Raw genomic sequence first — 27,782 nt, forward strand, 5'->3', positions numbered from 1 at the left:
TTTATACAAACAAAAACAAAAGATAAATCCATGCGACATTTTAATTAATTTATATGGTCTATTTTACTTGTTAATAGTTTTCGGTGTTGATTTTCTTCATTTTACAGGCAAATGCAAACTCAAAATGTCAAAACATCGAGTGAAAAACTAGAAAAGCCAGAAAACCTTAATCAAATAGACCAACCTCCTCCTCTTCCTCCCGACCCCTTCTCATGTATACCTATGTATGTATATGTGGTAAGGTAAAGATGGGTAGCCAAATTGTTGGCAAAGAAATGAGGCAACGTGAGGACTAAGACCAAGACGACAACGACACAAATCAATTTGCATAAGGATAAAAGTTTGTAACTTTTCGGGACATGGAGGGAGGGAGAAACTTTGCATAGAGCTTGAGAAACTGAGAAACAGGAGCGTAGCGAAAGAAGTTCACTAATAGGCAAAATATTTAAGCGAACGAAAGTCCATTTAATCATGAAACAAATTTTAAAGTGGCAAATTTATGGTAATAATTGTCAAGTGAGTAAACATTCAGATAATTTTTAAATCTCAATGGGCTAAGAAGTTTCAGTTTTGTGCATGTAAATTATCAAAATTGACAAAAAAAAAAAAAAAAATTTAAATGAAAATTGAATACAAAGAGATTTTGCTGCAAGAAATGAAAAGAAGTAGATTAATTTTTATAAGAAGAGGAAACCGAAAAGGGGGCTTCAATTTGATAAGCTGAAAGAAGTTTCTACTTTAAATTATTTTACTATTTGAATTTTTCATAATTTAGGAAATAAATTTAATTATAAATCATTGTTTCATGTCCAAAAATTCTCAAATATTTACAGACGATTGATTCAAGATAAATTTGTGTCATTTAGTATCCTGTTTAGATCATACATTATAAGATATAACCTGGGATAATAGGATAAAAATTGTACAAGTAATGTACATATAAATATAGTGGGACAGATACGTATCTATGTAGGATATACATATATAATATAAAACATTATCATCAAGTTCCTTCTAGTCAAAAATATATTGAAATCTTTCATCTTTATCTTTCTTTTGCTATATTAATGGAAGCTATTGACTGGCAACTCACTAATAGGAATAAGTAACTCTATTCGTTTCTAATGTAATAGTCTATCGAATATGAAATATGTGCTTCTATGAACACATACAGACATGGCTATATCGAATCGACTTTAATGCTGATCAAGAATTAGGATCTCTCCAAAAAACTAAAGTGGTTTTTTATAATGCATCCCTTCTAGGTCTCCTCTTCTGACCAATTCTACAACACCATCTATAGGGTATTAAAAAATTGATCGTTTTCATCTCGTTTTAGGAATGAAAAGTTTAAAGTTTAATATATATCAATTAAGAAAATTCCTTTGCAATATGGCAACATTTTTAAGAGAATATGCATGTAAATTTGAGATCAGCTTAAATTTAACTTCCGCAAGATTAGTTGTTAGTTAGCTAGTTAGAGTTAAAAATTTATTTATTAATGATACTCGCACGTGGAGCTAAAACATTGAACTTTGAATTGAATTGGGTTAAAATCGTATTTTTTTCTAAATATCAAGTTTTTTTCAGATTTCTAGAAAAGTAAACTAATTTAAGTTTTTAATCTATTTCTTTTCATTCGAATTTAAATTATTTTAATGATGTGTTTAGCTTTACAAAATAATAAAATTAAAATTTTGATTGTATAAAAGTTTTCATCTTTCGTAATCTTTTATATTATTCTAATGATTAACAGAAAATTAGTCGATTTATCTGCATATGGTGCGTATGCGTGATAAGCCATTGTACATGGAATAATCCATCTATACTATATTTACCCCTATTGAAATCTAAGCCTCTGGATATGAATTGGCCCCTGTAACCCCAATGGAGGTTCAATGGAGGGACGGGGTCTGTGTGTGTGTGTGTGTGTGTGTGTGCATATGTGGAATGGCTCAAAATTTGTATTTAGGTCCCCTCCACATAATTTGTATCCCACCCATTTACACTCGCATTCAGTTTAAATATTTTGTGGTATTTGCTTACATTGTAATTTTGTTGTTATTCTCTCTACTTGGTTTCTTTTTTGATTTTGTTTTTTTTTTCATTTTATTTTTCTGGGTTCTTTTATGTGGTGGAAAATTTTGAAAAGTCATTCAGCTGGAATCAAGTTGTTAGCACAATTAGTGTAGAGGCCCGGAACATGCCATGATGAAAAATATTTAAGTCAAATAAGATGGAAAAGTTTTCTTTTTTTTTATTCTCGGTTTGTTAGCTTAATTTTTTTATTTTCGGGTGTTTTCGTTTTTTGTTCATTTTATAATATTATTTCTGAATAATTTGAGATTGTGCGGCTGCTTATTAAAATTTTATAATTAGTCAAACAGCAAAAATATTATAAAACAAAAAAACAAAAAAAAAAAAATAAGCAAAGCGAAAACAAATTTTGTTTGTGTTGGCATTTTGAAAATTTTAATTACGAAAAGTTTTGTGTTACGGTCCTCGATAAATGAGGTTTTCCGGTTGAAGGTGGCGTGAAAAGAAGGGGGGAGGGAGTCAGTTGGAGGGGGGTAGAGTGGTCCGTCAACCATGTTGAACAATAAAGTTTAATGAATTACAATTTAAGCCCTGAAAGGCAAAAAGTAAGGCACACAAAAAAAAAGAAGCAACAAAAACGGAAATGAAAATATGTTAAAGGAAATGAGCATTGACGCCCAATGTCGATGCGGCTGTCAATGCGGATTGCCTTCGTTATGGTCTTGGTCCTGGTCCTGGTCTTGGTCTTGGTTATGGTCCTGTTTGTTGGTCAAGTCACATGCTCTGATTTCCTCCTGCTGTGGGGATAGAAGTGAGTGCTGATGGGCTGAGAGTGGTAATGGGAAGGGGTGTGGGTGAAATGGGCTGGGTCCTTGGGTAGCCATTTCATCATTGTCAACAAAACGGCGAACGGTGGCAAAGACATTGAGCAAACAATAAATATTGTAAACAATTTGTATGCCTGCAATATTTATTCCTTTTCCTATCCCCTTCCTCCCCTCCTGGCGTTTCCTTTTTGCCATGCTCATAGTCTTTGCCTTTCCATTTCCTTTACTTGGCCTTATCCCTTGTCGTTTTCTTTTGTTTTTCTTTTTGTTTTTGCCACTGCAAATATTTGCTCACGCTTTGAGGCCAACTCCAAAACGGAAATCACCCGCCAAGCCCTTCGGCAGTGGGCAATGGGTAGGGGCAAGGGCAGCGGCTTGGTGGGGGGCAATAAATTATCATCATCAGCAAATGGCAATGTGGTTCCAATGCCTTCTCCGCCTTCTCTCATACCCTCTCTCTACACCCTTTACTCATTCTCTGCATTTACGAATTTTCCAATTGCCATCCGGTTAGTCTGCGATTTGCCCTATCCTCAAGAGGGTTCTTCACTGGACTCCTATGTTGGCCACGTAGGTAATGCGGCATTAATTAAATCAAGCATCATTAAGCAGCGGTTGCCATTGCGGCCATGGCCAATGGGTAACATGAAATGAATGGGCGTGGCCGCATGGAGAAGAAGGCTGAATGGGCGTTGGTGGGCGTTTTAAGCGGTTGAGAGTTTAATGGCAATTGCATTTCATTTTCCACGTGCACTCACTAGATTGTGCTTAGGCACAGTGAAACCAAACATAGAGAGAAATTTTGTTGAATTTTGTGTGCCTATTTTTATTAGCTTTCCTTCGAGTTTAGCCTTAATTCCCGACACTTAAATAGTAACGACGCTTTCTGTTTAAAATTAACATTTCAAAAGGATCGATAAACTTTTGTTGACTATCCGACTTAAAGGGTATCAAGAAACACAGCCTAATAATCTGTCTATATACATTATTCATAAGATGTATTTATATAAAAGGCTATCCAGTCAGTCTAATAGCTCTGTCTTTCTATATTATTCATAGTATATATTTTAACGTGAAAACAAATAATTGAATTTCAATTTATTTTTACCTTTTTTTGTAACTCTAATGATTTTTATTAAATGATTCTTCATTTTTTATCTTCATTAAAGGTAATCCAAAACCATTTAAATTTAAAAGTCTTTGCCAACATTGCAAGGATTAAAGAAAAACTAAGATTTTAATAGACCGAAGTCACTTTTTCATTAATTCTAGGTTCTATTTAAGTGAGGGATTCACCGTCCCTTGTCGAGGTAAATGTTTGTTTTCTTATAAGCGGATCTAAGAATGTTAAATGGACACTTTGCGCCTTAAAGTATGTAATAGGCTGACAAAATATTAATTTTTATCAACAAATTCAGAACTTTTTGTAAGCCTGGTAAATTAAAAATTGTCTATATACAATCTTTTGTTTATTTAGTACCAAGATTATTTATAATATTATAAACTCCTTTATACACTGCCATGCAACTGATTATAAGTTTATTTAAGATATGGATACGGGTCCTGCGAGGATTCATGGCCCAGTGACCTGAGTCGACAACCCACTAGAATTCTAAAATGGCCATTTTCCTAGAGGTCTAGGGTTAAGGCTAGGCGAAATCCAGAAAAGGCACAAAACTATTATAGGAAATATATTATGTAAATAAAATTTACACAGCAAATACCTGCACGGAAAGTTCTAGCACATCTAAAACTTATGAGTGTCTAATTTACACATCTGAGAATGTATTAAAGGGCAGATGAACGAGAAAAAAAACCTCAAATTTATATGAAATTCTTGTTTGAATAACTTTAAGGATATAATATTAGTAAGTAAAGTTAAAGCCAAGTTATCACTAAATCAATACCGGGTTTGATGTCAAAAAACAGGCCGGTGTCCATTAGCAGTTTCTGACTTTTCGATTTAGACGATAAAATGTCTTAAAACGATTGAGTACAAGCTCATTCACAGGACTTTAACTCTCCTTTATGATTACATTTTTAAACTGATTTTCAAGGCGTTAGGTAGAATTGAAATGTGGCTTTCAATTCGAAATTCTCCCTAGAATCATTGCAGATCTAGACTCTCTCATTTCAAAATTTGCATTTGCAAAACTCTTTTTCCTGGTTTCTAAATGCATTATTTGCTGGAGGGAAACAAAGGACACTTGCATAATAGAGCCTGTAATTGAATTTCCATATTAAGTTGGCAATGTCAGACGTTTTTCTCATTTGGTTTGTCATTTACGAGCCACTGTTGGAGAGAAATGTCAAATTTTCTGTAGTCCATGGCATAAAATTTCATTTAGTCAAGTGCAGTTTTATGGGCCAGATTAATCCTACACACACACACATGCTGAGACCTATGCATGTGTGTGTTAGGTTTGCTTGTTCAATTGGCCATGTGGAAAATAAGGTAAAATAATTTTTCAATAAACTTTCGAATTTTTTTGGAGTAGTAGGCGATTTTTCCTATTTTCTCTGGTCGTTTCATTTTGTGCATTGTCTTTGCCTTTGTTAGGTTGGCAAATGGCCAAACTCGATGGGGTGTCCTGCATTCTGTAAGGTTAAATAACACCAAGTGCACACACACACACACACACACACACACACACGCAGACACACTCACTTACAGGAAGATCCTTGAAGTATTTTCCTTTCTATTTATTGCGAACATTTTTCACTCGTCGACGATTTTAAAAGAGGCCAACAAACAAGATTCAAGCTCTTTTGAAAATTTCATTTGCTAAATGTTATTTCGATTTCCATTTGGCTATGAATTTTTTATCCCAAATCTGCTTGACTTTTCTGTTGTTTCAATTGAAATGCATACAACAACTACATCAAAAAGAAAAAAGACAAAAAAAAAAAAGATGAAAAGCGCAAAGTGCGAAATATGTATAAAATATATAAAAATTGAAATGGAAATGGAAATGTGCATGTTTTGCATATTGTATATTCTCTTCTATCTGCTCTAAGTTTTCCTCTTTCTATCCATTCCAACATTTCGATGTGAAAATCAAATTTGCTGACCCCTTTTTTTTATTTTTTTTTTTTTGGCTTTAGTCTCGCCACCACACCTCGACCACATTGCCCTTTCACTCAAAGCCCAGAAACCAGAAATGCATTTATTTTGTGCTCTAAAACTGACCAGTTGTTGCGGTTATGGTTCGGGTCCAAGTGGCAGCCGGAAGAGCTTTGCCAATTCAGCAAGCATTTTGAGGGTTTATTTATTGTAGTGTCTGTTTGTCTATGTGTATATATTTGTATATATGTACATTATAAAATGCAATTTGCCACTTTTGCATAAGCTATCTTTTTGGCCATTTCCAGTTTTTGAGTTTGAAGTTAAAGGCAGGGGATCAGAGGATAAATCATTGCAATCATAACTATATAGAGACATCAACTTGCCAGGAAATGTCTAAAACCTTTTTTTTTTTGTAAATACCACAGAATAAATAAAACATTCAAATAACTCTCTTCAATCATAAATATATAGAGTAAGTTTATGTTGATTGAGCAAAAGAAAAATGTTTGCAAATTCTTTTGTCAGTTTGTGCAACATTTGATGATAGATCTTTGATAAAAACGAAAAATGGGTTTACTTGGAACTCGCACAATTCTGAAAATAATTCATCACAGAATCTATAGGAAAAGCAATTTTAGAAGAAGGTATCCGCAATTTTGTTTTACTTTTTAAAATAAAATAAAATTTGATTCTTAAAAATTAAATTATAAAAAAGTGCACAACAATGATAATTTTTCAATTTTAAATTTCGAAAGAATATTTGAATTGTTTTTGCATACCTAAAAAGGTGATTTCAGACTTTTGTGAGAAGTTGAAAAGTTTTCGTACTTTAAAATCGCCAATGAGGATTTGATATTAACGTGGCCTAAACTTGAAGCACAAAGTATTAGAAATTTACAAAATTTTTCCTTTATTAACTACCAAACTTCCAAAACGCCGTCTAGAAGAACTTAAAACTTCATTTTTCTTGCAAATTTAATTGACTTTCAGGTAATTTTATAACTCTAATTTCAATAGACAACCTAATTTATTATTGCTGCATAAGAAAGTATAGAAGTTTACTCGTCGTTTTAAGTAAATACGGATAGGATTTTAAAAAGATCAGTTTAGCCATTTGATATATAAGTATTATTTCCATTTTAGTCATTTTAAATATATATAACTGGGGCATATTTTTATGGTTTTCTTTTGAGCTTCAATATAATAACATATTAAGGACATTGAAACAAAACTATGTTGGCTGATTATATTGAAGGCTTCTAAATAGATCAATAGTACAATAAATCCTTGTATCCGTAATATTTCAATATTTGTAAAAGTTTAAAAAAAGGGTGTATACCCAACTTTCAAATAAAAGTAAATAAAGAAATCTTTAGCATGTCTATACTGACTCAATTTCGATTTATTTTCGTTAATTGTTACTGACAGAAAAACTAAATAAGTTAAACTCATAACACTACAATTCTTTATTTTTATTAAATATAAAAGAAAACCAATAAATAAAGTGAATTATTTTGTATTATTAAATAAAATGATTTTTAACTGTATGATTTTTTAATTTTAAATTGATTTCTAAATTTCAATTTCCGTATTTATGTTTAATTGAATATTTAATTAAAAGACAAATTTCAATCAAATTGTTGGCCAATATTGTGGCCCCAAAATGTATGCTATACTTTTTTGTACGTATCTTTTCTTAAGCAAATCTTTTACCGTTACGCATGCAAATTTGTCGTAACTCACCTTAATTTACGTGAATGGTTCCTGCTGGATTTGGCTCTCAATTAGACTCAAGTCGTTGAATGTTTCACAATTTGCTAGCTGTGGCTGGTCGCCAGTTGTTGCTGCTGTTGCATTAATTAAATCAAAATCAATGGCCAAACGATGATGTTGCTCTCCAGACGTGAACATGGCTCCTGGCATTTGCTCTTGCTCTTGCTCCTGCTCTTGCTCCTGCTGCTGCTCCTGCTCTTGCTCCTGCTGCTGCTTCTCGTTAGGTTCTTCAGTTGGCAGTTGTTGGCACTTTTGCTGGCAATTAACAGCGTAGCACATGGCCCGCTGATGTCCTTCTACTTGTTCGTGTCCATGTATTTGGACTTGTCCTCGTTCTTGTCTTTGTCTTGTCGTCGTAGCCATCAACAACATTTGCAGCTCTTCGATGCCATAATCATACGCCTCGTAGACATCATCCATCAGTTCCTCAGCATAGCTTTCGTCGTCATCATCATCATCGTAGTCGTCGTCGTCATTGGCGCAATCAAAGTAGCCGCTCTAAAAGGCAAAACCAATCATCAGATTACTGATAAGAGACTGATTTCAGATTGGACACTTACCTGACAGTCCAGGCATCGGCAATTATCACAGAGGCTACAACTTAGACCCAAAATGTCGGCTGCCTCTTGGTAGAGCTCAAAACTGGATCTTGTTTGGGGCTTAGCACTCAAAGATTGTTGTTGTTGTTGCTGCTGCTTTTGCTGCTTTTGCTGCTGTTGCTGGTACTGTGGGTAGTTATAGTTGGTCAACTTGTTGTTGTCATCATTATGCATGCTCCAATTGTTCAATTTATTCCGCTCGACTCTTGCTGCTGATGCTGACTCCTGATTTTTCAAGTGCCTGCCATTGTTGCCACTGCTACTGGTTTGGCCCTTTTCGCCTGGCTGGCCCACAAATGAGTGGTAAGGGTCCAAGGATGATGATGATGATGATGATGTTGATGTAGAGCTGGCTGCCTCATTGCTGTCAGAAAGAGATTGGGTGAGTGAGCAGGGCAAGTTTATTTAGCTTTTGCTTGACTAAACTAAACGTTTATTAAATGCCTTTCACTTCGCATAAGAGTAAATAATCGAGCAAAGAATCGAGCTATAGAGAGAAGTCTCTTCAAATTAGAGACCAACAAACAAAAATTCAAGTTCAAGCCAGGCCAGAAATAAATGACCCATCATCATTTTCATTTCCCTCGAGGGCACCTTTATCACCAGCGTCCAACAACAAAAAACTATTTATTCACATTCCACAAACATTAAAAGGGAAACTCAGATACGCCGAGCCACCACCCACTTTCCTTGGGCACCGTCCAACCCCTTCTTTACCCTCTTTTACCATTTGCCTTATCAACTGCAAAAATGCAAAATACTTGCAAAAAAGTTTTCGCAACTTATTTTGATGGAGTCGTTGAGGAAAAGTTGATGAATGTGCGCGCGGCGCGAAAAAGAATTTCCCACGGGCCGACTTATGCACAGGCAGAAAAAAGAACAAAACACAAAAAAAAAAATATAAAAGAAATAGTGCAAAAAACACTGTGGGGACTGCGGCAAACGTATGTGTCACAGGAATATGAATAATGCAATTTTCATATCCACGGCTGATAAACTTTGGCGACGACTAAGAAGAAATCAGAGTAAAAGCGTAAAATGATACTGGGAATCGTTAAGCAAAATTTATGCAAACTAAAGAACAGAAAATAAAATGGTTTACTAATACGATTGGAAAAAGACAAGTAAATAAGAATAAATGGAAAAGCTTCAACTGAATCTTTCTTAACTATAGAAACTCTTATGTAGTCCAAGCCCAAAGTTAAACACAATATCAATATGTTGTATGTCAAGTTAAAGGAAATAGAATAGAAAGCATGCCACATAGTCCAGAACGTAGAACATAAGAGGTTGCCACACTTTGATGAGAACTAGTTCTTGGGACTATTAGTGAATTGTTGTTCGGTATTAATAGACTAGAAATGGAAACTGTAAAAGATGATAACTTGAGGAATGGGTACATTGAATTCCAATCTTAAGATTATATTCAACTCAAGATTTATGACAAAACTGAAAACAAAAAACTTCTGATCCTTACGCGATTTTCCATTAAGAAGCCTAAATAGTCTAAAATTTAAAAAGACTTGTGAAATTTTCGGGAAAGAAAGTTCATCTATGTATATAAACACTATTTTGTCGAAACAAAATGGCATTGACATTGACAGATTTTGCCGAAAAAAACTCATTCTTCTATATTTTATTTGATTAATCACTTACTTTAATCTAAATTCTGTTAATAATTTAAATAATTTTTGAATGATAAAAATACCTCTGAGCTTTGGTTAAGAAAAATTAAGGATATTCTTGGAATGATATATTTACAGTTTGGACTTGTTTTGAAAATTTTATATTTTTGACTTACATTTCAAATTAAGCGAATCAAATCCCCAAATCATATTCGTTTTGTTAAAAGTTATACGGAATCGAAAACGGGAATAGGCATAGTTAATTTCATTAAAATTGAAACATTTGAGCTTAATTTTATTGTCGATTTCTTATATACATATTAAGGAATAAAAAAAGTGAAAAAGCCAAATATTCTTCTTCGATTAGGATATCTGTTTAATCATCAGGAATAGGTTAATCTTCAAATAAAAACCTTGTCCCCATAAAATTAAAATTAAAGCATAAGCAATGCAAATTTTTGGTTTTTGGTTAATTAAATTTTTCCACTGTAATGAAATGAGGGAAAAAAATGATTTTCTTTCTCCCTATCAGTTGGCCACGCTTGACGTTTATTAATTAAACGCGCCCAGTGCGCTAATAAATCAAAGAAGCACAAGTTTCTGCCCCTTAGTGGATGCAATTAATGAAAAATTTTGCTGTGCCGTTGCCTTTTGTAACGAACTTTGACATGATTACATGTCGAAAAGTTTGAGAGTGCGTTTTTCGGTCTTTTTTTTTTTTTGTTTTTGGTGCACTTTAAAAGGCCATGAGTGATGTCTATTGGGGGAGGCAAAAAACTTTTAGTGCCAACATTCTTTTTGCCTTTGTTTTTTACTTTTTTTTTTTTTGTTGGTGGATGCATCTCACAAATATGATTATGGCGTTTTAATCAACTTTGTGAGCTGATGATGCAACTCTACCCGGTTCTAGACTCATTCAAGGTTCACTGCATTTTGATGTTATGCTCGTTAATTTTTCAATTTCCAGCCAAAGATAGAAAACGCAAAAGATAAAAGGAAAGCGAAAGTGGAACAACTTTTAGCTAAGCATGCTGGTAATCAAAACTTATGGCTTTTCCTTGGAACATCGAACATAAATGCATTGCAAGAAAGTTTCATCCACCATAAATGCATTTTTCCTACATCATATAACTACATAGAAGCAAAGTCCATCAGAAATGAACCGCAACCATCAGTTTAGTTCCAATAAAATGTCCCATAAAATTCTTATAAGGCTAGCCAATTTCTGGTGAACAAAAAAAACTGTCTATGGGGCAACAACTTAATGACCAAGTTGTCGTCGTCATCTTCGTCGTCATCATCAGTGTGGGAAAATTCCCCAATAAACTTGTGGCCCATAAAAGTTAAAACATTTTTCTTTTTTTTTTTTTGCAACATTTATGAGAAGAATTTCCACATACTCTTACTTTACACAAACAAGGGTATATTGAAATTATCAAAGATTAAAGTAACGTTTAATTAATCTTAAAGTTGTTTAGACTGAAAATTTGTTCTCAAATTGTATGTTCAATTGAAGTCGATAGGTAAGGACATTTTAGAATAACTGAAAGATACCTAAATAAGAAAGCTATAAAGCATTTCATAAAAATTACAACTAAGAAAAAGTGATAAGCCAGTTTTGATTAATATTATCTCTTTTTAGTTTGTCTCATTCTAATCGTAAACCTCTACTTAATATTAATCAAATTTGTATTTGTCTATTGTATGTAAGTTGTTGGTTTTATTGGAATCATGGACTGATATAGAGTGGAGTCTGGCGGTCTAGACACTACTGACATTTTAGTATCTTAAGCAATTTATTACATTTTACAGCTTTTTTTACCCACAATCAGCGAGTCAAAGTTTTGGTCGAATAATTTTGAAAATTCTTCATAATAATTAAATGTCATCAGCAAAAATATTGATATTTGATCGAAAAATTCTCCCCAAAAATGTAAGTATATATTTTAGATTCGTCTAAGAGTTCAATATATATAATTCTACTATATATCCTATCAGACTTCAATATATATAATTCTAATATCATCCTTCCAACCCAAGTAATTTGCTTTATAATAGATATGTTAGCTGTCTATGGATCTTACAGCTAAAAAGAATTTTATAAATTGATTCCTACTTTTTAAAATAATTTGAAAAGTGTGAACAACTTTCGATTTTAATGATTTTGTGTTTCACAATCTTATAGTATCTAACATATCGATCTAGCAATAAGAAAAGTGACTTCGATTAAGAAGGTATCTATATCTGTAAATGAATCTTACTGCTAACAAGGATTTAATAGATTGTTCTTTTTCTGTGACGCATTAAGAAGAGTTAATAGTTATAGATTTTGAGGATAGTTATCGATCAAAATCGATTCGAAATATCGAATTCTATTCCTTGTAATTTCATTAATCATAATTATCAGAGTCTTTCGTTCGTAAAGTTTATATAGCAAGTTGCTTTGAATACTGTAGAGATCCACTTCTGTTTAGATGAATGTATATAGTTTTTTCGAAGATATGAAAGTGTAAAGCTATCGGTCTTAATGACTACTAATCGACTACCTATCGCTTACAATTATCCGTATACATATGTTATACTCCATAAATTTAAATTCAATGGGAGTTCAAGTTGGGAGTTACATGAAAGTAGAGCATTTCAAAGTCGACTACTTCAGAATATTTGTAATAGATACATATATAGGTATAAGTAACTATAGTTACCTTGATGTGCAGGTTTCCATCGTGGTTGTCGATGTGGCTGCTGTTGTTGGTGCTCTCGTTGTGGCACTGCTGCGCCATTTTTCTTCTTCGAGAAATTTCAAAAACTTTGTCTTCTTGGCAATAAGCGTTGATTTGGTGCATTTCTTCTTCGTGTTGTTGCTGGTTGCTGCGGTGATGTTGCTGTTGCTGTTGCCATTGTGTAGGGCAACAGCACCTGCCGAGCCAACTCCTGCTGTGCTCTCAAGCATTTTTCCTGCTGCTGACAGACAGCCATTGTTATGGCTGGAGACTGTCGGGTTATTGTTGTTGTTGTTGCCGTTGCTGTTGCCAGTGCTATTGCTGTTGTTGACATTTTGGCAACCGCCTCCGCTGCCAACAGAGACGCTGCAATTGAACAATTTCTGCAACGCTGCCGTTGCCGGTGAACACATTGCGGTTGACATTGATGTAGCAGGATTTACGTAGTTTGATGTGCTTCCGCCTCCATAGTCCACACCCACTTCGCCATAACCGGCACCAAAAGTTTTGAATTTATGCTGCAAACTGCAACTTGGCCTCGTCCTTGTTGGTTCACGCTTTGTTGGCCCAGTAGCAGCAGCCAGAGCCGAAGCAGCCCCGGCAGCAGCAGCATATGTGCCAAAGTCCTTAGAGAAGGAAAGAAATGTGAGGAAAAAACCCAAACCAATAACAAGAGGAAGAACAATATTTGTAAGAAGAAGGCAATGCCAATGGCAACTTTTAGATAACATTGCAACAGAAAACTTACCCCATATGCATTGTAACTGGCATTAAGTACATAAATAGAATTTTGATTGCTGCTACTCGTACACTCCATTGTTTGAGCTGCAGAAGGCGAAAGAGAAATTTCAAATATTTGAATTGAAAATAATATGGCAACGTGGAGTATTAAATTACACTTGCCACATGGGGGCAAAGCTAGCAATTCGATTTAGAAATAATTAAAATGATGTTAAAAAGCAATTAAATGAAAATAAGTCATTAAAATTCATATGGCCTTTACGTAAGAAACTTCAAATTGGAAAATATATTTATTGGGTAATATTTACAATTAGTTGTAGGTAAGGAAACTAATTGTTAATACTGTTTACATTTTTGGCTTAATACAAATTCATAAGTACTTAAAAATTTAAAGAGGCTTTAACAGATTTTTTACTACCTAATACTTTTGAGGGAGTATATATGGAATCCCAAAAAGGTAATATTTGGACAATATTTTTAAATTGTTTAATATTGATCATTGGGTGTTTATTTAGCAAAATGGCGGACTTAATTGTTTTTGGCAAGAAGGTTTGAACATGGAAATCGGTATTTGGGACAACAAATTGTATACTCTTGCGACCATAAAATAAATAAAAATTCCTTGACAAAACTTAATATTGAGTGTAGAAAATTAAAAAAAAATCATGACAATCAATTCAAGAATTTTGAAATGATTTTCGTATTGAAATTCGAGGTCTACTAGGTCTTATAAATTCAGCTTAACTCCCAACATATTTATTGGACTTGCATACAATTTTTAGCAAATATACTTGAAAATGCAAAACAGAAAACTTCTTCAGCTTCAACTTCTTCTTTAACATCACTTTAGGAAAATCATGTTAAAGTTTTAGACTAGTACTCTTAAACTGAAAATAGACTGAACTTCAAATTGAAACACATCTTTAGTATTAATATCTATTATGTCAAAGACTTGAATATTTGGACAAATTTCTTATAGTAATTTGATTATATTGAGAACCGGGGTTAATTTTACTTTCTGCAATTTAATATTTTTAAAATATATCAATTTATTAAATATCTTCCACGGTTCCAAAAAGGGGTTTTGTTTTTTAAGGATTAATAATATATTTTCGGTGTTCAAATCTAGATTTTTGGCCGTTGGAAGTCTTTTACGTAACTAATTGAAGATTTTGATCAAATCCATTTCATCTATATTCTCTTTAATTTAGGTCACATATGAAAAACTATTATTTCCAGTCATTTTTTGCCTTCACACTTTTAAATCCTCTTAATTGATTATCCACCTCCTTTGATTATATTTTATCTATGCTTAAGACATTTAATATATGTTGCTTTGTGAAAAGAATTCTTTAAGTTTGAAATTGGAACAAACATTGCTAGAAACCCGTCTTAAATCCTAGTTTAAAATCGCTCTAAAAGACAAAAAATAATCAACTAGCTTAAACTATTGAAATGTTCTAAATTTCAAACGTTTAGTTAAAACTTCTAAAGATCACAGAAATTTACATATTTTATTCCGCAAGAAACACAGTTTGTGGTAAAAGTAAAGTTGTTTGGCACTTTTCGTTGATTACTTAAGCTAAAGTTCAAACTGTTGGCGTTGCCACTTAATGCGATTTGGTGCAAGAGCTTAACAGTTGTTACATAGGCAGAAGAAGAAGAAGAGGCGAATTTAAAATAAGGATCAACATAAAAAAGACCAACTGAAAATCATTGCAAAATGGTAAACTTTAATAAAAATCGATTTAATTTCTTTTTCCATTGACAAATTAAGTAGAACGAAAGCCGGAATTCATGGCTCTGGTCGAATGGAGAGAATCTCATTTCATCTCATTTTAACTTTTCACATTCAATGAGAAGGAGATGGGGGGGAGAAATATTAATTTAAATTCTTATTGAAAACAGCAAGCAGCCAGTCAGCCTGCTGATTGCTTTATTTTATTTCTTTTTTTTCATTCTTTCTCTCTCTCTCTCTCATTCATTCTTTCTGGCCTTTTTTTTCCTGTAATTGTTGGTGTTGTTGCTTACCCATTGAACTTTCAATAAATTTGGTTTCGGAAAGTGTTGATTGCCGTTGCTGTTGTCGCTGAGTTGTTGCCGCTGTCGAAGCTTTTGAGTCCTGGAACTGGTAATCACAGCTACAATTACCACGACCGCTGCCCCTGTTGATGTTGCTTCCTCCTCCTCCTCCTCCACTCCGACTGTTGTACACGTCCAATTGAAGCGGAAATTTATGCGGCTGTTGTAGCGTATAAATGCCCAGAGTTTGAGCCTCTGATTCCTCAGACTCACCCAGTCGGACTTGGCCTGCTGAATGATTCCAATTCCGTTGCCGTTTCCTCGTTAGCCACAAGGATCTAATGTCTAAGAAAGAGAAACGAAAGCAAAACATAAGCAAATTTTCCTCACCAGATTTGTAGTTGTTCACTTTTTTTTTCTCTCTCTCTCTCTTGTTTTTTTCTTTTTTTTTTTATTCCAATAGCCTTGTTATTGTTGTTGTTAGCAGAACAATGTGCAAAAAAAAGCAAGAAAAACAAGGAGCAAAAAAGTAAAGTCCTGCCTGACCGAGCATGATAAAAATTTCGTTTGAAAAGCAAGTTCATTGAAATGAACAGCAGCTTGTTTTTTTTTGGGGGGCCTCAAATGTTGTTGTTATCTTTGGCCACATTTGAAACACGCCAAATAATCAAAATAATCCTTCCTTTTTTTTTTTTTTGATTTTATTTTTGGTTTTGTTGGCCCCCTCTCTATTGTTTGGCTTAGAAAGGTTGCCAGCCGTTGTTATTGTTATTTTGACCATTTTGGCTAAGCCCCAAAACGATTGTTTTCAATGATACCCCGCCAACAAAAAGATTGCTATACATAAACTGATACATACATACATACATACACATATACAGTGTATGTATGTATATGTATATGGTACATAAATAAAAAAACGGTAAAAATAACAAGTTGCCATTGTTTAGCGGCAAACAATTATGCAGCTTATACGCAGTGCCCATAAAATCAACTGGAATTAGTTACCAACGAAACGGTAAACCCAGCTTATGCACAGCAAATTTAAATGTGAAAAGTTACAATAAAGTGGCAACTCTATAACGCAACTAAATTGGCAATTTTCCATTTTCTAACAAGAGTTTTGCCACATTAAACTGTGTTTTATCTCTGAAGAGGGAATTAAAGTTTTTTGAATTGTAAAACGTTAATAGACAAGCAGAAAATTGTATTTAGTGTTGGTAAGTTTGAAAATTTTTAAGAAAAAACAATTTCTTAGATCATTCAATCTTCTAAAGAGATTTTAAACTAGGTTAAAAAATGTTTTATGTTGTTGTTATGTTCATGGTAAAAATGATCTTCTTCTCAGCGTATTAATTTAAGTGTTGAAAAATGTAGCAAATTTTAGAGGTGTCAGAGTTCTTTTTACGGGTACATGTCATAACGCCCAGTGTCATAAGGCCCTTGGGCCTTATGACACACATTTTTGCGACATAAAGTCCACGGGCGCAATGACACTTTTAAATGTGACATAAAGCACGCCGGACTTTATTTCACTTTTTTATGGGCGTTATGACACGATTAAAGGGCTTTAAAAAATAAGAAAACAAAACAATTACATTTTTTAAATATTTTATTGAATATTCTTCAATTGTGTCGTAGCGCCCTCGGGCGCTATTTCGTTTTTGGAGTGGGCGCTAGTTAACATTTAAAAGTGTCTTAGCGCCCATGGGCGCTAAGACACACATTTTTGCGACATAAAGCCCATGGGCCTTATGACACTGGGCGTTATGACATGTACCCTCTTTTTACTTATATTTTTTTAAGGATGTTAAGATATCTTCTAACGAGATTTCTACCATAAGCAACTATAGATAAATCTTTATTAAATAGCACAACTCTAACTCAACAAAATTTGAATACTTAATAAAATATTATTTTCAGTGTGAGAAATGTACGAAAAAATATCGAAAATTTTCGTACATGTAGGTTAATATGAAGAAAATGTCTTTTTTACTTATTATAATTCATACCGTGTAACAAAATCTTAAATTGGACTGTGTTTTAAGGTTTACAATAACAATTTAATAGCTAATAATGGTTTGAAATCTCTTTGATTAAATAAATATTGCAAATTGTCTTTTAGTGTTAGAAAACGTAAGAAAATTCTGAGGAAAAATTATTAGTTTAAGAGATTTTACACTGCGCCACTACAGTTTATAAAGTTTTGAAGAGTATTCAAAAGCATTTTCAAAATTATCCATTTGTTTAGGAAGAAACTTCAGTAACATAATGTCAATATCACATTTAGAAAAAATTGTACCTTAAATGCAAGAAATTTGTAATAACTTTTGCAATTATTTACAATTTGGTTCTATATATAGGCCATGTGACAAGGATATATTGAGCCCACCCGCATCTGAATAACTAGCTTGACGTGGCCTGCCAACTGATCCCATTCATCAAAATGTCAAAACCAACAACAAAAATCTTTGTCACTTGAAGCGCAAACAAATCGGTAGACTAAGTCAACCAGTGAAGAAGGAGTCGAGTGGGGAGGGATATAAAAACTAAAACGTGTTAGAAGTCAAACAGGCAACATGCTAAAGGTGACTTGTATGGAGAAGTGAGTGTTTGGGATTCATTCAAAATTTGCAGCATGTGGAAGCTTAAGGTGAGACTGTAAGCCTGAGACCAGGAGCTGGGGCACTTCTAATGAGCGGCAATAAAGCAAATGTGGCAGGTGACACACATCAAACAATTTACACATGATAATTGACGATATGTGTTTGTATATGTACACATATACATATATCTATCTGTGTACATGTGTGTGACATCATTAGGATGCTGATGCTTGTCTGTGTGTTATATATGGGGTCCTTGGGCTTTTTAGATCTCCGGCTTTCAGGGCTAATAATAAAAGTTTTATTTATTTTTTGGTGACGATGACGATGGTGGATGGGGTAAGGTAAGGGGATTTTGCTTTTGACCAGAAACAAGCAAACGAAATAATAATCATAATAAGCGACAAGGCCAGTGAAGCGTGGCATATTTGTCATAATCAGCGGCTTTAGGCATAAGCATAAATTTGAATGAGTGAGCACACACACACACACACACAAACACACAAACAGATAGGAAGAAAAGTGGTATGAGATATATATGTATGTATTTATATATGTATGCTGAGGCATATTGTCCTTATCAGACATGGGTCTGTCTGCCTTTTTGGCCCAGAGCTTAGAGATGAGCCTTTTACTTTGGGTAATTCACTGTGCATAATTAGCGGTTTTTGTGTTGCAACCAAAATTGGATATGGCCAAAATATACATACCTAAGTATAAAAATACTTATTTTTGGTTTCAATATTTTAATATTTTAAACCAGAGAATTTTTGGATAATTTTAATTCACATTTATAAACGTAAATTTTGTATTGAAACGGCTGGGAACATGTTTAATAAAGGATTCTTGGAAAACGATTATCCAACAATATTAAAAATTCAGGATTTTAAATAAGGTTATTTCGAGACAAGGAAAATATCTCATGGAACATAATGTAAGTCTGCATGTAACTGCATATTAGATTAAAAACCTTTTCCATTTTGAAAACTAAATATTGTATCTTAGGAAAAGATACAAAAATATAGTAAAATTGTAATTTCTTTGCAATCAAGTTCTAACATTGGAATCGCATTCTAAATATATTAAACTATTTAAAAAAACAACCCTTTATTAAATTTGATATTTTTTTAAACCATTTATTTTCCCACTTTGCTTCTTAAAAACAGTAAAATATTCTTGACAAGATAAAACATTCTTTGAGGTTTATGTTTTCAGACAGAAATTTTGAAAGTAAATTTAAAAACTCGAAAATAATCCCCTGAAAATGATTACTGGATATCAAAATGTATTGGAAACCTCTAAAATGAAAAATAATATTTATAATATATAATATATACATTTAATATAAGTACAAACGGTCGCTTAAACAAAAACCCAAATCAAATTTGAATAATAATTCAATTATTCATAATAAAACTCAAAATTTTTCAAAATGTTTATAAGATTGATTAAACCTAATTCTGAGATTTGTTTTAATGTCATATAAAGGACAGTAACAGCTTCAATATTTTAAAGTGTTTAAAATGGAAAATTCTATTCTTTTCACAAAAAAAAATCGTGAAATCTTTTTGATACCGAAACTTGGCTATATTGAAATCGCTTTCAGTTGTTAGTCGAGAATTTCTGTTTGTTTTTTGACTATTTGTTAGGCAATTTTTTTTTGTTTGTTCATTTCTTGTTATTTTTGTTTTTTTTATGAATTTTTGAAGTGACAGTCCTGAATGTGCTTTGACCTAGTTCTCAAAAACACCAGCGCATCCCATAGCAGCCACAAAACATAAATATAAACATACAAACACACAAATAGAGATAGAGAGAGAGAGAGAGAGAGAGAGGGAGACAGAGAGCGGGAACTCCAGCTAGGCACATCTCTATGGGACTGACAACCGAATCAAATCGCGTCACCCAATCCGCCAATGGCAATCTCTGTGAGCAAATATTTGACAGACAAATTTCGAACACTGCTGGGACTGTTGATGTCAAGCTGGCTAGAGCTGCGGTAAAACCATTGAAACCAATCTACAAACTCCAACTCCGTGTAGCGACTCTCAGATTCCAGTTATCTGTTTGTGCCATATTGGCTCAGGCATGTGGGCCAGGCCATAAATTTGATGCATGCATAAAAGAACACAAAAAAAAAAGAACTCAAACTGATTTTGAGAAAAAACCGGGAACGGTTTTGGTTTTCACTAATATCTTCGATTTTCCACTTGAACATAAATTTAACAGAGGTCACGTATGTCCAGGTATGGGTGTGTCTGTGTGCGTGTATTAAAATCCTATATTTGTTTTAATTTTATTTATATTTCAAAATTTTATTTATTACCAAAACAGAATAAAAACGAAATGAGAAAAAAAATAAAAGAAAAACAACACCAACAATTGTGGTCGAACAGTTTTAGAATACGTTGGGAGATCCAATGTGAGAATCTAATATAAATAATTCATGCATTCAATGGCCAGTTGGGGAAATGGAAAATGAAAATGTTTGTTTTCCATTCGATTGCGATTGTATAATAATAATAATATGGGCTATAAATTAACATTTCATATGAGTTTGTTTGTTCGTGTTTATGTACAAAACATTTTTCCACTATGCAGTTTGTATAAGCCTTTTATGGTGCGATTATCATGAAACACACATCCGGATACACACACATACACGCACACACACACACACACACAGAGTCATACACATTCAGTTATTTTTTTGGCATTCCCAATAAGCAGTTAGTCAAAAGGGATTTTCGTTTTTGGCTTTGCCATAGCCAAACTCGACAAACATTTTATGGCTCTTTCCATGCTGTTCTCTCTCTGTGGCCTATTCCTACTCAACTTGAAGATTTATATGACAAATGGCATAAAATCTACGAATCAAATATGGCATATACACAAACACACATGTATGTATGTACATACATACAGCCTTAAAGTATGCTATGAAACTTTTGCTTTGGCATAATTCGGTCAGATACTTTCGATTGAAAAGAAAATTTACATAAATAATATGGCTGAAAATAAGGCTAACAAAGTATTGATATATGCGAAACAGAATACTGATAAGCCATTTGCTATAAATATATTGCTTGGCACATACATCTATCAAAAGGTTTAATAAATTGCATAAATTAAAGTATTCAAATCAACTAGATTAGAAATGAATGGAATTTCGAAAATAGAACTAGAGCCACAATTTTAATTCAAGTCACATCTACAAACAATATTTATTTTAACTCAAACAGTGTTGATAAACTCTGTTTAAGTGTAATCATAGTAGTGCTGGAAAACCCTCAACATTTTCAAGAAATTGCATGGAAACTATCGAGTAGTAGTTATCAATGATAATTCCAAATTTCGTAATTATTTTTTTTTTGGGGTAATTTTTTAGGTAAATATTTTATTTACTAAAAAAATCTGGGTAACATTTTTGAGATAAACTTTTGAACTAGAACTAAGAATTTAGGAATAATATTCTCAATTAGTACTTTAAAAATGTTTTTGGTATTAAAATGTTTAGTTTTATGTATGACTCTAAAATTTTTTGCATTTCAATAAAACAAGAATACAAATTTTATTTTTCTTTATTTGAATAAGAGTAAAAATAAAGTCAGTGTATGTATTTTTTCCAAACAAAATATATATTTTTGGGGTTGGCTCAAGACAAAACTTAATGGTTTTCCAGCTCTTAAGTCATGCTTTTGCGGTTTGTCATATCTTGTTATGGAAATTGTAAGCTTGATTTTTTTATATGATTATATAATAAGAGATAATTTATGGCAATGTTGGTTATGTTTCTGGAAAAAAATTAATACTTTTAACATTGGGCTTAAAATGAAAAGCTTAATTTCCTCTTTAATATATAAATTATTGTTTACATAAAAATTTTTCAATGCGTTGATCAAACAGGCTCAATCATTCGTTTAAATAAGTAAGTATTCTACTTATTTATAGTTAAATAGTTGAAGGACAGTGAATTTATTTACAAAATAATTTAATTTTGCAAACAATTTAATTTACAACTTTTTGTTCAGTGTCAGGAATAAAACATTTTTAACGAGAACAGGTCAATTGTAATTTACAAACTTTGATGAAAGGTTTAAAGCTCAAGTATTTTAAGTAGTTAAGGTTTTAATTTCAAGGAGAGGAGTGAGAAAGAATGTAAGTGGATAAAGCGAAATTCATTTGAACTACCTTTTCCACAAAATATGCTTAAACCTCTCCTTCCAACTGCAACACAATCACAATTGAAAATTACAAGTACATAAAAGTTTAAAATAGTTTATAAAATACTTTAATATGGATTACCCCACCTGCTTTCTGATACCTTTCCAAAAAATGTTCTTACTTACACTTCTGTCATCTGAGAGCGTTACGTAATGAATGAATAAACACAAAAGCTCAAAAATATTTTATTCATATTAAAATTCGAACTTAAATTTAATTTAATATAAGTTACAAAAAGGCTAAAACAATTTAAGCTATCTAAGAATTCATCATATTTAAAATATAATTTTTTTCATTGACAATCTAAATAACTTTACCAATTTATCAAACTTATGGTCATCAATTTTAAGGACTTACCACATAAGTTCATACTTCTTTTGATGGATCTTCACATTGATTGGTTTGAATTGGAAAATGGAAACTCAAGTTTGAGAAAAATTAAAATCTTGAATAGGAAAAGCTCAATGAAAAGAACAACAAACCCTTTACTTCGAGTGTGTGTGTGTGCTTAAAATGTGAAGTATGTCCTAATACAAACATGTGCATAAGAATATAAGACACACACACACACATACAGACAGATGTGCGTTTGCATATGGTTAAGGCCAACACTTGAAAGGACGATGAGCATCTTCTGGTTTATAATGGCAAAGCAGGAGAATGGGTAAAGGGTAGGGAAAGCAAATAGCCAGGGAATAATGTGAGGGCCAAAGGGCATTATTTACTTGGCAGTAAGCAAATATTTGCATTATATCATTTTAGGGCCCATGTATCCATTTAGACAATTTTGGCCGTTAATTAATGAAAACACAACATTTTGGGGCACTAATTAAGGGGGAACATTCGAAACATTGGGCGAAAGGGCTTGACAATGACTTTGCCGTCGTTTGATTTTACACCACACCGAAAAGAAATGTATCAAAAACTTTCTGTTTCATGAACCAAAAAAAAAGGTAAAGAAAAAATAAAAGGAAAACTGGCTCTACAAATAGACAGTTCACTTTCAAGTGGGAGACAAATGCCAGAAATAGAAGAAGAAGAACGAGAAGAAAAGAGAAAAACGAAAAGACAACGAACAAGGCGAGAAGGACATTTTGGGCCAATTCCAATGGCTGGCAATGAAGTGCACAAAAAGTGCTTCAAGTGCGACTACATGGACTGGCATTCGGTTGGCTGCCAAAGTAAACACATTACGAGGCAGAATGACTGAATGAATGAAAGATTTAATTCCTGGAAATGTTACAAGGACACCGAAACGGAGGAGCCACCACAAGAATCACTCAGACTCACAATCAAATAACATTAGCATTTTCTACGGAAAATTTTCATTATGCGAACGCCCACCAAATTTTTGTTACTGTCCCCGCTAAATGCAAAAAGGGAAAATTTTGTCATTTGTTTCAGACGTGATTCGATTGCAGAAAAAGGAAATGCCATCGTCTTGCCACCAAATTAGTGCAGGCCACAAGAAGAAGAAAGTTTTCAACCTGAGCACATACTTGGTGTATATATTCGACACACACACACACACTCACACACATATAAATACATATACATCTGGGTAGGAACTCTTTGGGGAACTTTCATTTTGAGGCCAACAGCCGTCTCTTTGCTTAGCTCTAACTTTAGTTTTCTTTCTAGCTGTCTCTCGCTGTCTTCTTACACTAAGTCCTTTATAATAAATAGTTGAGTCACTTAAGGGGGATTAATGTTGAAATTAGTTTTATGCCAATGAGATTACCGACATGACGTGGCCAAAAAGGAACAAAAAAAATGAAAACAACTAGAAAGAAGGGAACGGGAACATCAAAACATCAGGCAGTTAGTTCATTATATCAGCTAAAATCAGTTTTGTGGAGTTTCCTCTATTAGAGCGAAAGATAATGTTTGCTGTTTGTTATCTCTGATTAAAGTGCAAATCGTGATAGAAACCAACAAATTATTTCGATAGCAGTCGAAATGTTTCTATACTATATACATAAACCACTCGAATTCCATTTCCAAAATTTCACTAAAAATAAACAAAGTAAAAATGAAAGAGAAACCATAAACCTAAAAAAAATAAGTAAACAAATAACAAACAGTTTGAGTTTTGTTTAAATTTTATGCAATCTCTGACAAAAATTGCGTAAATATGACATTAAATGCATTATCTATAGTTAGGGGCTTTATAACTTATAGAGTTGTGATTAAATGGGATTATTTTTGTTTATAATATTTCACCTTGAAATAACAACAAACATTTTTGTTAGTTATGCTAATTGATAATACGTTTTTTAAAAGAGAACACTCTCTCGGAACCAAATATATACATATTTGATATCTCTTTCGTACCGACTCAAATACGCATATATACGCAACATTTGCCGGTTGTTTGAATACTCTTAAAAAATAAAGGTTATTTGACTTTAGGGAAGACTTTGACAAGAACAGTGGTTCTTTTTGATAAGGTATTAATTAATTATTAAATAAAAATGGATCTTAATTTTGGCTACATGGAATATGGGATAAAGAATTTATTATTTAAATTTATTAAATCTTTTTTTTCTGCCGGTTTGAAGTTAATACTTTTTGCTTTATTTTGAGTTTTAATTTGTTGACCCCAAAACGGAAAATACAACATTTCATAAAAATAAAAAAGGTTGCCTTAAAACAACAATTTTTGATTATATAGATTTATTTTGCTTTATGTATTATCTGAACAATCTTTCATGTTGGTAATCGTTCAGTAACACTTATGAATTCGATTACCACCATGGCACCACCATACATTTCGTTCAAAGTTTAATTTTTATTTTACTTTACTGATAAATAGAAATTTAAGTTATATTTATTATTACAATTTTAAACAAAGTTTGAGTAATATGGGCATCATATTTTAAAATAGGTTCCTTTTCAGAAGTTTTGACTGAATATTTATCAGGAAGCTTTCTTCTAACAATAATACGAAAGAAAAAGTAAATGAAAGTATTTATGTTGTCAGCTTACAATTAGATTCCAATAAGGTATATACGATACCCATAAAGTCATTAGAGCATCTAAACTTCGTTAAAGCCAAAACTACCCTGTCGTTGTTAATCTCCCGCTCTCGCTGACGCTCTTGTTCTAACATACTCTCTCAACAACTGTTTCTTCTATATAAGCAAAGAGAACTTTTTTGTTTGCTTTCAGTGGCAATTCAGCAATTGGCTGACAAACACCGAAAGAACCGAAAGTAGGAGCCATTTCAACATATAGAATCATGGTTCTCGTTGAACTATTCCTTTTAGCAGTAGTATTAGCTTACTTAGTTTATAAGTGGTCTGTGGCCCCATTCGATTATTTTGCCAAACGAAATGTGGCCCATGTGAAACCAAAGCCGCTGCTGGGCAATGTCCCTCTCGCCGTGATGAGAGGGCAGGGTTCCTATCTCAAGCACAGGTAAGAGAAAGTTGAAAGAGAGAGGCTAGTCGAATAAGAGAGTAATTGCGTTCTCTTTCAGCATTGATCTGCATTTGAAGTTGAAGCAACATAAAGTCTATGGCGTCTACAACATGAGGGAACCTCTCTACTATCTGGCAGATCCGAACTTGATACGCCAAGTGGGCATTAAGAGTTTCGACAACTTTGCCAATCATCGACGGGGATTGAGTGAGGCGAATGACAGTAGTGTCTTGTCCAAGAGTTTGCTCTCCCTGCGCGATCGTCGTTGGAAACAAATGAGGAGCACTTTGACGCCAACATTTACCAGTTTGAAAATACGTTTAATGTTCGAGTTGATCCATGCCTGCAATCTGGAGGCTGTCGAATACATTGGACGAGAGATTCAGCAGGAGGAGAGTAACTCGGAGTTGGAGCTCAAAGAGTTCTTTACACGGTATACCAACGATGTGATAGCCACTGCTGCATTTGGTGTCCAGGTCAATTCCTTTAAAGATCCACAAAACGAATTCTACACAATTGGCCAACGAGTGTCGCAATTTACCTTTTGGGGTGGACTTAAAGTGGCTTTGTATATTCTACTACCCAAAATAATGAAGGTGAGTTTGTAATTAGTAATTACTTTTTGTAATTAACTACTTAATATTGCTATGGAATTAATTAATTACTTAATATTGAAAAGAATTTTTTAAATACCTGAAATCACTTTTTCGTTTTTTGTTGAAAATTATGTTGCTTAAGTGAAAATACTCTAAATTGCTCAGTAAATTATTGCATGGTTACATTATACAATTGATTTACTAATTAGTTTATTCGAAATTTCTAATTACATCTAATTACTTTCACTTACTAGTATTGGTTTTCATGAAATTAATATCAAACCAAAAAATTACTTGCTAAAATATTTAACAAAATAAGCAAAGTATTTAACCAAAAAAATCAATAATTGTAGTTAACGTAAATTTAGACTATATGCCATGAAAAAAATTACTTAATTATTTAAACTATCAAATATTTAAGAAGAAAAGTTACCACAAATTGAATTTACTTAACTAGTAATTGATTAATAATATAAATTGGAATGCATTTTCATTAAAAAAATTCTCCAATCTACTGTCCACTAATCTATTGTATTATTATCTCTTCAGGCTCTTCGTGTTCCCGTTATGGACATGAATAATGTGGAATATTTTAAGAAATTGGTTTTCGGAACTATTAAGTATCGCAAGGAACACAATATCATCCGTCCCGATATGATACAACAATTACTGGAGGCTCAGCGCCAATTTAAACTCGAACAAGAATCGTCTGAAGGTCTTCCAGCTTCGGCTGATCGTGCGGAATTCAATGATGAGGATCTTTTGGCTCAGTGTTTGCTGTTTTTCTCAGCTGGATTCGAGACAGTGGCCACTTGCTTGAGCTTCACCAGCTATGAGCTGCACATGAATCAGGAAGTGCAGCAAAAACTCTATGAAGAAATTTTGGAGGTAGAAGAACGATTGGAGGGAAAACCCCTAGATTATGACACTTTGATGTCGATGAAATATTTGGATTGCATTATATCTGAATCGTTAAGGAAATGGCCTCCAGCTATAGTTATTGATCGACTATGCGCCGAAAACTTTGATTTGGTCGACGAGGATGAGAATAAGGTCTTGTTGAAATTACAGAAAGAAGATCTAGTTCACATTCCTATCATAGCGCTGCACTATGATCCGGAAAACTTTGACGAACCCAACGAATTTCGTCCCGAACGTTTCGATGAGGAGCATAAGCATGAGATTAAACCATTTAGTTATTTGCCCTTTGGCATTGGTCAAAGGAGTTGTATAGGCAACCGCATGGCCTTAATGGAGGTCAAGTCACTCATTTATCAGTTAATACGTAATTTTAAATTGGAGCCATCACCCAGATCCACATCAGACATGATGAACAGCATTGCGGGCTTTCGCATGCAGCCGAGGGAATTGTTTTGGTGTAAAATTGTGGCCAGGGAGAAAAAAAACTGAAAATTAATCATAAATATTAATAAAGAAACCAAAAACCAAAAAAAAAAAAAATGAAACAAAAAGAAACGTTGTTGTATGAAATTATGCCGAGGTTTCGGGAAAATGGGGG

General features: G+C 33.2%; 2 protein-coding genes across 2 annotated transcripts in view; one reads left to right on the top strand and one right to left on the bottom strand.

Moving 5' to 3' along the window:
- LOC6640282 (kinesin-related protein 6) overlaps window positions 1-27,782 on the bottom strand; it is a 36,071-nt gene that overhangs the window by 570 nt on the left and 7,719 nt on the right. Inside the window, exons 2-6 of the mRNA XM_023174842.2 lie at window positions 15,424-15,759; window positions 13,400-13,476; window positions 12,634-13,277; window positions 8,265-8,667; window positions 7,675-8,202 (exon numbers count right to left, since the gene is read on the bottom strand). Of these exons, the coding sequence (XP_023030610.1) occupies window positions 7,681-8,202; window positions 8,265-8,667; window positions 12,634-13,277; window positions 13,400-13,476; window positions 15,424-15,427 (1,650 nt within the window). The 5' untranslated portion in view covers window positions 15,428-15,759 and the 3' untranslated portion in view covers window positions 7,675-7,680. The remainder of the gene's footprint in view (window positions 1-7,674; window positions 8,203-8,264; window positions 8,668-12,633; window positions 13,278-13,399; window positions 13,477-15,423; window positions 15,760-27,782) is intronic.
- On the top strand, window positions 25,428-27,702 carry LOC6640281 (cytochrome P450 9c1). The gene is made up of 3 exons (XM_002063347.3): window positions 25,428-25,664; window positions 25,726-26,263; window positions 26,813-27,702. Exons 1-3 carry the CDS (start codon window positions 25,486-25,488, stop codon window positions 27,671-27,673), a joined length of 1,578 nt encoding a protein of 525 aa, XP_002063383.1. The 5' UTR covers window positions 25,428-25,485; the 3' UTR covers window positions 27,674-27,702.

The sequence above is a fragment of the Drosophila willistoni genome (genome assembly GCF_018902025.1).
Source record: "Drosophila willistoni isolate 14030-0811.24 chromosome 2L unlocalized genomic scaffold, UCI_dwil_1.1 Seg196, whole genome shotgun sequence".
NCBI lineage: Eukaryota > Metazoa > Arthropoda > Insecta > Diptera > Drosophilidae > Drosophila > Drosophila willistoni.

Coding starts and splice junctions, on each gene's coding strand:
- LOC6640281 (XM_002063347.3), top strand. CDS start 25,486: ATGGTTCTCGTTGAACTATTCCTTTTAGCAGTAGTATTAGCTTACTTA. Junction 25,665..25,725: donor GGTTCCTATCTCAAGCACAG/GTAAGAGAAAGT, acceptor GTTCTCTTTCAG/CATTGATCTGCATTTGAAGT. Junction 26,264..26,812: donor TACTACCCAAAATAATGAAG/GTGAGTTTGTAA, acceptor TTATCTCTTCAG/GCTCTTCGTGTTCCCGTTAT.